At 47.4% G+C, this 11,566-nt stretch overlaps 1 protein-coding gene across 1 annotated transcript; it reads left to right on the top strand.

The window, feature by feature from the left end:
* The first annotated feature begins 862 nt into the window (after positions 1–862).
* Positions 863–3,125, top strand: LOC125690170 (cystatin). Its single transcript, XM_048938277.1, has 3 exons — positions 863–1,171; positions 1,541–1,654; positions 2,729–3,125. Exons 1-3 carry the CDS (start codon positions 944–946, stop codon positions 2,804–2,806), a joined length of 420 nt encoding a protein of 139 aa, XP_048794234.1. The 5' UTR covers positions 863–943; the 3' UTR covers positions 2,807–3,125.
* Positions 3,126–11,566: the final 8,441 nt, after the last annotated feature.

The following is an 11,566-nucleotide window of genomic DNA, read 5'->3' as shown; positions in this document are numbered from 1 at the left end:
TTGCCAACTGCAGGGGAGTTTCCTCTGACGGTTTTCATGCTGGATATTGCTGGCACTCAGCAGGCTACAAACAGCCTTTCCAGTCAGTCCACAAACCCTTTCCTTCTCATTATGAGAGGTGTTGAGAATATTCAGGCATAAAATGTCACGCTCTCTTGACCTAATAACTGCACAAGGCCTTAAATCTCACTTATGCTAGCTATGTAGTGCTATATTAGGTCCTGTCTTGCCTAACTTAGGGTTCCTGACAGGAGAAAAAGACCTTGTGGTTATGAGATGAAACTAGAAGTTAAGCCATCTGTCTGGGAAGCCAACCTTGCCACTGATACCCCTCTGACCTTGAGCAATTAATGTAGATGAGGAAACACCAATGCTGTGGAGGCAGATATAGGAAATGACACACGGTGTTTTGTACTAAAAGCCAAATTAGTAACCTAAAATGCTCTGTGGTTTAGTTGCCACCTCTCTACAGTAAGGGAAAATAAGCGCTAGAATAAATCACGTGGAGGCAGAGCCTGGAAAAGCCTCCAAGTTCCCGGACCCATGTGGGAAGCAGCCTCCTCCATCCGGATCCACAGAGAGGGCTGTGGGTGGTGTAATCCCGGACGGGCAGCCGCAGCCCTGCCGTGCCAGCCCCCACCCGCGGCCTGTCTGCGTGAGCGCACCCTGACTGCAGCCTGAAAGCCCACCGTGCGAGGGCTGGGATTCTAGCATTCTCAGGCACGACGTTCCCTCGCGTACTCTTTACTGCCGTCACCGCGGGTGTTACTTGTTGCCTCGCTAAACCGTCCGGCTTCCCGGCCTTGCCGAGTTCCACCCTCCGCCCGTCCTGCCCTGCCCGGCCGGGAGGGGCGGGGCGGGGCGTGTGGGCCGAAGCCGCCGCCCATCTCGCTCCTCAGGCCTTAAAAGGGCGGCGGTGGAGCGCGGCGCGGAGTGCGGAGCCATGGCGGGAGGTCGGGGCTGTGTGGTGCTGCTGGCCGCGGCCCTAATGCTCGCCGGAGCTGTCCTGGGCAGCGAGGAACGCCCCCGGCTCCTGGGGGCTCCCGTGCCCGTGGATGAGAACGACGAGGGCCTGCAGCGGGCCCTGCAGTTTGCCATGGCCGAGTACAACAAGGCCAGCAATGACAAGTACTCCAGCCGGGTGGTGCGGGTCATCAGCGCCAAGCGGCAGGTGGGTGCGGGGCGGCCTGCCTCTGTGTGCGTGAGTGCTACGGGAGTTGGGATTTCTGAGGTTAATGCGGGCTGTTCTGCTGCAGGAGGTGGATGAAAGCTTGGGGCATACGGCTCTGAATGCTAATGTTGCCTTATGAGCTAATGCAGCTTTGTTTACTGGTTAAGGAAGCTGCACTAGTTTGTTTACTTGGATCTTGCTTCCTGTTTGGTAAGGGATGCCTAGTGTGTTTTCTGTGGAGGTTGCCACACACTGCCTGCTCTGTACTTTTTGGCTGGTTGTGCTTCTTTCCCGTAAGGTTCTTCTTTTTAGAAAGCTCCTAGGTATGTGCTGCAAATAAAACTGCTACTGCCTGTGATCTTGTTGCAGCTCGTGTCTGGAATCAAGTACATCCTGGAGGTTGAGATTGGTCGGACAACTTGCCCCAAGTCATCAGCTGATCTCCAGAGCTGCGAATTCCACGATGAGCCTGAGATGGCTAAGGTAGGCTCTAAGCAGGATATGCTGCTTCCTGGGTTCCTAATGCCCCCTTCCCTCTGGGAAGGTGGGCAGCATCACCTGTCTGCTTCTAATAAGATGAGATGCATCGTGCCTTTAGACTGTGCAAGATGCTGTCCTTGCAGAACTTGTCTTGCCAGATAATGCTCACAGAGGAAGGGAGACATTGCAGCATGCTTAAGTGGAGAGTTCAGGCTGTGGTGCACAATAGGAGTACATGTGCCTCAATCTTATGAGTGCATGTGGGATATGCAGAGGAAACTTTGCTAAGAAGGGATTGCTTAGGGGTCTCCTGGTTATCAGTTTGGTGCATTAAGTTCTCATACCCTTCTCAGCTCCTCCTGTACACCTGTGAACAAGCTCAACTCAGTCCTCTTTTGAGACAGTCCTATCTCTGTGAATCTTTGTTTGGGCTAAGCACTGATGGCAACTGGATTACCTTGGTTCTCTAGATTTACTGTATCATGCTACATGCAGATTTCTTAAGAACTAATCTAGCTTTTCAAGTTAACACCAAATTGTCTGTCTGTCTTTGGTCAGTGTCTAGTTCTTGCCTGTTATTTCATTACTGGTGTTGATTGGTAATAGGCTGTACTTCTCTGTGCATGTTCCTTGTGCCTGCATGAGAACTGACACTGCACAGGAATGATCCACTAAGCACATGGGTGGAAGCTTGCCTGTGCATCAACACAGCTGCCATTGTTAGGCAGGCAAGCACAAACAAATGGTTAGCTGTGTGGGCCTGCCTGCCTTTGCTCTCAAAGCTTATATTGGAGAATTACCCGGGCTGAAAGCTCTGCAGCACTGGGAATTAGTGTGTGGAAGCAGCTTGATATTGTGAAATGTTGACTGCTTGGCTTCTGTGTTAGCATTTGGGATAAATGATCCTGAGCAGGTTCTAAGTTTGGGGTTCCAGAACATACTGCTGGGAAAGTGCAAATCCAGAGTCACAAGAGTGGCATATAGTCAAGAATCTCAAAATGGAATAGATCTGTGTAGAACAATGATACTGTTGTATGTTCTTAATATGATAATTGATTTCTTTTTCTCTCTCTTCAGAATACCACATGCACCTTTGTAGTGTACAATATTCCTTGGCTAAACCAAATTAAACTACTGAAAAGTACCTGCCAGTAAGCCTCTCTTGGCTCCAGCGGTGACCAGCAACCAGTTACTCAGATGAAGAAAGAAGCAATAACGTGAATTGAGATGGGTTGTATCACTGCCTGTTAACTCATACTTCTGTATGCTTGTGCTATGCAAGTAAAACTATGTAATCTTCCTATAAAGCACAGTATGATCTCAACTTTATTTTTCCTCTTTGTAGTTATATTTTGGAGTAGCTGTTTGTCTTCTCACAGCTTTCCCAATAAAGCAACTCCAGTGTCAGAATTTAGGATAAAGTTGGTGTCCCTGTGAAGTGACTACTGTAAACATTAAAACTCAATTCATCGTTGCTGCTGTGTGTGGTTGCCTTTATATGAGCGCCTGGTGTCTTGGAGGGAGAGTTTGTTTATTTATCAGCTAATCTCCCATGCCTAAATGATGGGATGAGAAGAAATGCAGGGTCTAATTACAGCAGGAGTAAGTTTGGTGAAAGTGTTTAGCTGTTTTGACTGAAGAAGTGTTTGGACTTTGAAAATGCTGTAGCTTGCAATGCTATCTTTTGGGAAGGTTAACCAGAACTTCCGTGAAGTGTGTGATCAGTTTCTGCTGGAATTCTGCTCCTGTCAGCTGCTGTATTGCAAAGCTCCATCTGTTTATGCAGCTGTGCCACGTAAGAATTAGCCATTCTGATGTCTCTTGTATTGCAATGGAGGTGTTTGGGAAACACTGACTTCCTCTGGCATTGTCTTTACAGGTTATCCTACTGTATCTTTAGTTCTGTAGTGTTTTGAAGATGAAAGCTCTGAGTAGGTATCCCAAGGACTTCCAGTTTGAGCAATAGTATGGCCTACTTCATTTATAACCTGAATTATCTCCACTAGAGCTGATGGAACAGCTGCTTCAGCACCTGTGCTTGGTCCATCATAGCTTCTGTTTGCAAACAGTTACAGGCACAGAAAAGCCTGGAGGATAGTCAGTGGCAGCAAGCTTGGCTGGAGGGAAGGTGGAACTGTAGTCTGGCTATGTGTTAACCAGGGCAAACATGAGTGACATCTGATCAGGATACATGCTATTGAGTCAGCAGGTGGAGAGGATCTGTGCCCAGATCCTCTCTTAAGGCAACTGGCTAAAGTGTTTCCTTAAATTCATTAGTTTGTGGGGCAGTTGAGGATACCTGCTTTGAAAAGGCACGTGATATAACACTTATACCAATAGCCTTAACTTGAGAATAGTCTAGCACTAAAATAATGGGAAAGTTATTGGTGTTGAGCGAATAACTGATACGAGACATCCGTCAGTGGTTTTACAGCAAATGGATCAAGTCTGGAAAACCTGTCTTTGTTCTGCAAATGTGGGTGTTCCACAGACATTCCAAATCCACAGCCTTCCAAATCTAGGTGTGTGTATGAGCCTGGTGGGTCTTTCAGTTGAACACATTGCTGCTGATTTCATTGCCTGTGCCATCAATGCTTGGGATTTGTGTGAGTGTCGCAGGGAATGACAGCTCTGGATCGGAGAAAAAAATTCTACTTTTTCAACACCTTATGGTGTGATCTCATGATGAAGTGGAAGAGAAAGATTCTCTGAGCAGATGGTAAGTAAGAATGGAGCATTTTAAGGGGGTCTTGTTTTTAACTCGGAAGGAAGGAACAGGATCCTCTTGAAAGAAATTTCATCTTTAGTTGGGAGAAGTCAGGTGAAGGTGCTGAGATTGAGCAAGGAGAACGCTGCTTGTTTTGCATGGTCATAATGGACTTAATTTGTCTTGTATCTTTGTTTCTTTGTATTCTGAAGCAAACAGGCACCCTTTGGTGTATGTCTTACCCAAAGACAAAATAAGCTGTGTCTTGCCCTATGTTACTCCTTCAATCATGGAAGCAGTATGTCCAGGTCTGGTGGTCCTGTTTTGAAGGTGAGTGAACTGAAAGGAGTGTAGAGAAGAGCTGTAGAAGTAATCTGAAGAAAGCAGCTTTTGATGAGAAGTGTAAGAATGCTGTTACTCTTTTCGTAAAAAACAAAACAAAACTTTAGTGAGAGCGATTGCAATCACATCTTTGGGTATGGAGTGACTTGGATCTAATGAAGGAGAACAAATGGAGTGCATGACTAGAAAGTGAATGTTTCTAATGGGAAATACAGCTGTCTAATGAAGGAGTGAATTTCCTGTTGCTTTGTTGCCTTTCCACGGAGATGAGAGCTCAAGGAAAATCAGCTTTAGCCCAATCCATGTTCTGGTACTCAAAGCAAGTGGAGCTGTGTGAAAATGAGGTTGTGGTAACTGCAAGACCTCTCATTACATACCTTCCTTGGAAGTGCATCTTCTGTGGGCTGCTCTTTCTCCCAAGGGCAATGGCACATCCCCTCATTGCTGGGGTTTGGTGAACTTACAGGGAATGAGCTGGCTGCCTGCCACCAAAGATCTTCATCCAGGACATGCTTGGTTCCCTTCCTTCCACTCTATCACACCCCTGTTCCTGCTGAGTGCTAGCAGGATAGCTATCTGGGTCAGTGTCCCTGCTGAGTGAGTAAATTCTGGTGCCAAGCTGCTCAGATGTCCTTGTTATTTTTCAAACTACGCTCCATTCTTATGTTCCCAGTCCCTGTTTTCTAGCTTATCTGTGTGAAGACTAGGTAATGGGATTCATCTTGCTTTTGGTGCGCTTACCTGTGTTTCAGGCCTGCCTTTCCCTTTTATTATCCTGGCTTGAGGCCTGGTCTCAATGGCAAGGAGATGAGGCAAGAAGAAGGCAGAGTGCAAACTGTAGAATCATTAAGGCTGGAAAAGACCTCCAAGGTATCGTGTCCAACCAACAACCCAACCCCACCACGCCCACAAACCATGTCCCTCATTGCCACATCTCCACATTCCTTGAACATCTCCAGGGACAGCAACTCCACTCCCGCCTGTGCCAATATCTCAACATTCTTTCTGGGAGGAAAGCCAAGCATTTTACCACCTTATCTGTATTTATTAGACAGCAGCTCTAAACAGCATGTAGGAAAAACAGTGAATGTGCCAGGGAAAATGAGAGTTTGGATGTGACAAGTGCCTGCATTCAATGGTGTTGTGTTTTCACACTGAAAAACTCCAATGACTAAGGACACAAATGAGTGGCACAGATTACCCCGTCCCCATACACTACTGAGTGTCAGACTCAGTGACTGTCCCTGTGTGCACTCCACCTGGAGTAAATGCTAAAAAAGCCTGACCTAATTTAAGCACCTTCTGCTCTGAGCTGTTTTACTTTGTGTTTGCAACAGGCTAAGAGCATTAATGGAAGTTCCCCTGCCAAGAGCATTCTGCTTGGCGAGTCTTTCTGCTTGGCTGGATGGTGCTAGCTGGGTCAGTGTCAAAACCTGCCTGAATGCCAAGCCCTCATTTTTAGCTGCATTCACTGCCTGACTTTTTCAAATGTGAGGCGTGAATGACAGGTGTGAACAAGCGATCTGGGTCATGCTTATTTCTTTTTGTCTCTTGCTATGCTTTGCTTGCACGTGATGGATCAGTTCTGGGGTTGCACTTCCTTAAAATCAGGCCAGAGCGTTTTCCTGGTGAACTATTAGGAGAGATACTTTTAGGCTGCTGCAGCTCATGAACTCAAGGGTTTTTACTGACTCTGAAACTTGGGGAGATTGAGGGCTGACAGGCTGTGAAGCGTAGCCCTTCTTAGTAGTATCTGCCACACAGTTCTTTGGGTCTTTCTGAGATCCTTGAAGCCACCAGTGCTCCTACCAGCTACAGAGACGCTCTATACATAGCCTAAATTGCAATTTTCTGCAATTATGAAGGCAAATGACCATGTAAGAATTCAGGCCACCCTGGAGCCCTGCACACTTAAGGCTGAGGTGTCCAGAACCATTCACAATGTGTATACACTGTGGATGTCTATTTCTCAGCTTAAGGTAGAGACCTCTTTCATGAAGTGCTTCTTGCCTTGGAGCTGGGTGGCCCCAGGCTGGACAAGGAAGGCTAAGGAGTGGTTTTGGTGTTCAGCTGGCTTTGGTGAGAGGAGCAGGCAGCCTGCCCTCCCTGCAGCACGTCCTTCAGCAGGCCTTCCTTGCTGTGCCCTCATGGCTCAGTGCCACAGCAGATCCAGGGACTCGAGGTGACATGGTTGCTAAACTTCTTCCATATCGTCACTCCCATCCCATTGCTTAAATTGCGCGAGCCTCCGTGACTGCAGGATTTTGCAACAGAGAGAGAAAGGAGAAGCTCACGTACCCATCTCCATGATAAGCCAGGGCACGAGAATCGGGGTGTGTGCTTTGATTATTTCCCATGGCACTGTGTAGTGCCCTCAGTGCCTCATGTTGTGCCATCTCCACCTTTTTAAGTACACAGGTTATTGTTGAGCAATCAAATTTTTCTCCTCTCTGTATTTATTTCCTGCCCATTCCTGCAGATGGGTCTCTTGCCTTATAAATAGGTGTCCTGGTTCCCTAATCCTGGCCATTTGCAGCAGCAGTCTGCAGGGGACACTGTGACAGAATCACTTTGTCCTCCTTAACCTGGGGAATGGAGAAGGAGACAGAAACTTAAAATAAAACCTTGGGCTCTCAACATTATGTCAATAATAATAAATAGTAATGTCATGTAAGCAGTTAGGAACCAGCATGAGTGCTTAAACTGAAATTTTCTCCTTTCTGTCCCTAATGAGTACAGGTACCACAGAGGGCACTCCCCCAGCTGGAGAAGAAGCTGGACCTGAGGCCTGGCCATGGAACCAGTTTCATTCCTTGAATATAAAGGTTAGCAAGAAAAAGGTGATTTCAGGTGAAGTAGTGATGTTTACACTGACCAGCTGGGCACAACTGTTGTGGCTGAGGGGTGGAAGCAGGGAGCAAGCACAGCGCTGACCTGCTCCCATCATCCTGCTGCCCATTGGCAGGTCAGCTCCTGGGGCATTTCATGTCAGGAGCAGCTCAGAAGGGCTTAAAATCTATGGCGTCAAAGCCAGTGAAGTTGTTCGGGGGCTTTTTTTGCCCTTCAGATTATGTGTGTTTTCAGAGCTTCTCAGAGGGGTTCCCTGGGGACTTGCATGGCTCAAATGAGCTGGAACAAGGCAGTGCTATGTACCGAGGTGACTTGCTTGGAAAAGAGCCTGCCTCTGGGCCTGTGCTACATGCTGCAAGCCAGTTTTGGTATTTAACCCTGCTGGAGTCACGGAGGGTTTCTCGGTGGTGGCCTCTCATTAATCCTGCTTTTCCTACGCAGCAGTCAGCCAGGTGCTGCTATGTGCAGGGGGCTGTGCATCTCCAGGTGGGCTCTCCTGCGGAGCTCTGCAGTTGCCCAAACACCTTCAAAACCTTCCCATGGGCTCTGCAGGGCTCTGCTTCAGCTGACAGCCAACAAGGAGTAAGCTGTGCCTTGTCTGAAGTAGGCTCTGGCAAATAAGTTTATTATCTTTATTTTTAAGCTATCCTTGGAGTCAGTGCTGCCTGAAGTGGGCCTAAACCAACCTGCAAGCTTTAGATGTGACCAGAACGTCTCACTGCCAACATTCATGATTACCATCAGCATTCACGTTGGGCTCTATGCCATACAAAGTTCAGAGGTATCACCCCTCACTCCCTTTTTGTGTTCCATCTGGGCTTTGCCCCACACAGCACTGTGCTCCCTCCTGGTTGGAGTTGGGTGCTGCCTGTGAGCAGGCCTCGGGCAGGCACAGCATGGCAAGAGCTTGGTTGCTGAGTTATCTACCCCAAGTAAGTCACAGAATCATTAAAGTTGGAAAAAATCTCCAAGGTTATGAAGTCCAACCCCAACCCATCCCCACCATGCCTGCTAACCATATCCCTCAGTGCCGTGTCTCCACACTTCTTGAACACCTCCAGGGACGGGGCTTCTACCATCTCCCTGGGCCGTTTGTGCCAGTGCATCATCACTCTTTCAGAGAAGAAATTTTTCCTAATACCCACCCTGAACCTCTCTGGCTCAACTTGAGGCCATTCCCCCTCTCTAGTCACCTCGAAGAGCTCCTTAGGAAGGTGATATGGCATGGTTAGGAGGAAGGGCAAGTGAAAGAATGGATGAATTTCCAGCCTGAAAAATTTGTTCCAGTGGTAAACTCTTCGTATTTCCTGTGCTGAGCTCTCATGCCTTGCAGCCTTTCATGTGTAACCTGAAAGCTTTCCACAGGGGGTCACCATCTCACAGAGGATGCAGGACCTGACTGGGGACAAAACGGGCTGGTTTCTCATCTTCCACAAAGCATGACCTCTGACACAGCCCTGTTCCTTATGCCAGCAGATACATGGCCACTTCCTTCCAGGTGCCTCCTGGAATGTCTGAATCAGAGCCGCATTTTCCTTTGGTCACTGGGACATAAGGACAGGAAAGGGAATGATACTGTCTCAGTATGGTCCTCAAAACCTTGGGTGCTGCAAGCAGACATCTCCTGCAGGGCTGAAACCCATTTCTGTGGCTGTTTGCCTGGGTATTTCCATTGCCAACATACAAAGTGCTGCAAGATACCTCTCAGTGTCTTGTTCACAGGCAGCCCTTAGCCTCACAGACTGAAAGGAGTATTTGAGCTGGATGGGACCCTTAAAGATCACCTAGTCCAACTTCTCTGCAATGAACACAGACATGTACAGCTCAATCGGGTGCTCAGAGCCCCATCCAGCCCAACCCTGAGTGTCTTTGTGGATAGAGCATTCATCACTGCTCTGGGCAACCTCTGCCAGTGCCTCACCACATAGTTAGGCTGTAATTGCATAGGGCAAAATCACATGGATGTGCCACTATGTGGAGAGGGGGAGTTTAGCATATTCCTAGAAATGAAGCTAAGCTGATGCTGTTTCATCTTCAGATCTTCTTTCAACATCTTTTGAGGAACACTGAATGTGAACACACTTATTTTCCCCAGCTGATGCTATGTGAGCCCCCAAACATATAACAATATGTTAACATATTAGTGTACTGTATTTTAATAATTAGCACTTAACAGTAAACTTTAACAAACGTGTAATTTGGAGCTTAGCACGCAGCAGGCCCCAAAGACACTCAGTGTGTTACGGGGACATTCCTGTTCATTGACTCAGGCTGAAGCCAGGAGGAAACATCTCACCTGCATTCCAGATGGGCACAACAGACCGTGCTCACCAGGCATGATTTATCGAAGGAATAACAAATGCCAGTGCAGCCAGCAAACTCCTCCCCTGCCATGCACTAGGACTGCAGAAGCAGTCCAGGAGTAAAGGCAGGACCTCCCTGCTTTGCTCTCAAATTCTTCAGTGATGAAATGATATTCTCTTTTTCAGACTATTTCCTTAAAAGAAGAGATGGAAACTGGATGTTTCTCCAGTGTGCTCAATGAACTGCAGGAATCATAGCGTATTCATGATAGATTAAATTAATTTAGTGATTATCTGGATTCCTGGCCTAATTGAAACGTAGTCTCTCATGCTCTTGCAGCAGTTGGTGTAGCTTTTCCAGGAAGAGCTGCTGACACATGTCACCACACTGATTGTAAATAGCAAAGCTGCTGAGTATCAGCTTCTTGTGCCAACGGGAGGAGGGTAGCACTGCCTCTGGAATCCCTCTGTTGATACCAATGACATTTAACTCTGGTACAGAAGCGCCGAGTGGGAAACTACCTTTCTGATGCCCCAAATACATTTCAGGGCACTGTACAAAGCCAGTAAAAGTCATATGCACACTTCAGAAATTAGCAGTAAGTGTTCCCCCCTCTAGGAAACCTTTGTCTGGAAATTGGATGATCCAGAGGATTCGATTTATGTAAATGCCTGTGATTGTCCCATGGATTATTAAAATAGAACAACAGGAGCTTTGATCTAGTTGGCCCCTTGACCCCCAGGGCTACTAACTTAGATAAATCTTGTTTGCTTTAGAATTGAAATTGAAATTAGCTTCCTTAAACACCATCAGCATAAAGCAAGTATCTCTTTTTGAGCAGGCCTTTTTTAGAGGTAGGCTGAGATTAAATGGCTTGCAGCTCAGGCAGGCACACAGGGCTGTGCTGTGGCCATGCAAATGATGCACTGTGTGGTATAATTGGGATCATTGTGCAGAAGAAATGAAAATTGTTTTTTGTTTGCTTGTTGCTTCCTTCCATGCTGCTGGGTTTTGTACCATCAATTAGAAGCTGACTTGTTCTGTGCCCAGATGAGAGCCCCTTGTTTGTGGCAAGGCTGGGAAAGCTGCTAATTGCCTTCTGTCAAATGGACAAGGTCATGATGGCACAACAATTAAAGGGGAGCACTTGGCTGTGGTTGTGCTGAGACTGCCCAGGTCAGGCATGGCTGATTGCCCCAGCCCTGGTACATGGGATGACCAGATGGAGCTTAACAAGGCAGTGAGTGAGAGCTGAGTTTGGGAGAAGGGGCACTTGGTAGCATAGTCTGGGGCTATGGGGAGAGCCAGGACGTCCCCTCCAAGCCTGCCCCTGGACATATGAAGAAATATTGGTTTTTTTGGAGTCCCCAGGGGGTGCTGCTCCATGGTTCTGCTCTCTCCAGCAGCTGCTTGAGAAGCGGAGGGCTGCATTTCTCACTTCCACTGAAGCAGAGCAGACATCTCAACAGCTCTGAAAGTTTCTGCTGGGAGTTGTCTTGCTGTCAGCTCCATCTTAAGCCTAAGTTAGTGGGTGTGTAAAACCACCTTCAGAAAGAGCAGATAGACGGATGATTATTTTAGCTTCCCTTCAATTCAGGGAGACAACACTGTAGCGAGTTTGAAGGAAGCCTTCTGGTTTCTGAAGTCAGTAACGGACTTTGTCCCGTGCCTGGCACTGCTGAGTTCTTCAGACCAGAACTGCTTGACACATG

The sequence above is a fragment of the Lagopus muta genome, chromosome 2 (assembly GCF_023343835.1).
Source record: "Lagopus muta isolate bLagMut1 chromosome 2, bLagMut1 primary, whole genome shotgun sequence".
Taxonomy (NCBI): Eukaryota; Metazoa; Chordata; class Aves; order Galliformes; family Phasianidae; genus Lagopus; species Lagopus muta.
This window is presented reverse-complemented; position numbering and strand designations above follow the sequence as displayed.

Bases quoted from the DNA above. Each gene is read 5' to 3' on its own strand.
- LOC125690170 (XM_048938277.1), top strand. From the start codon at position 944: ATGGCGGGAGGTCGGGGCTGTGTGGTGCTGCTGGCCGCGGCCCTAATG. The intron at 1,172-1,540 runs GTGGGTGCGGGG...ATCTTGTTGCAG, and splicing joins TCATCAGCGCCAAGCGGCAG to CTCGTGTCTGGAATCAAGTA. The intron at 1,655-2,728 runs GTAGGCTCTAAG...CTCTCTCTTCAG, and splicing joins ATGAGCCTGAGATGGCTAAG to AATACCACATGCACCTTTGT.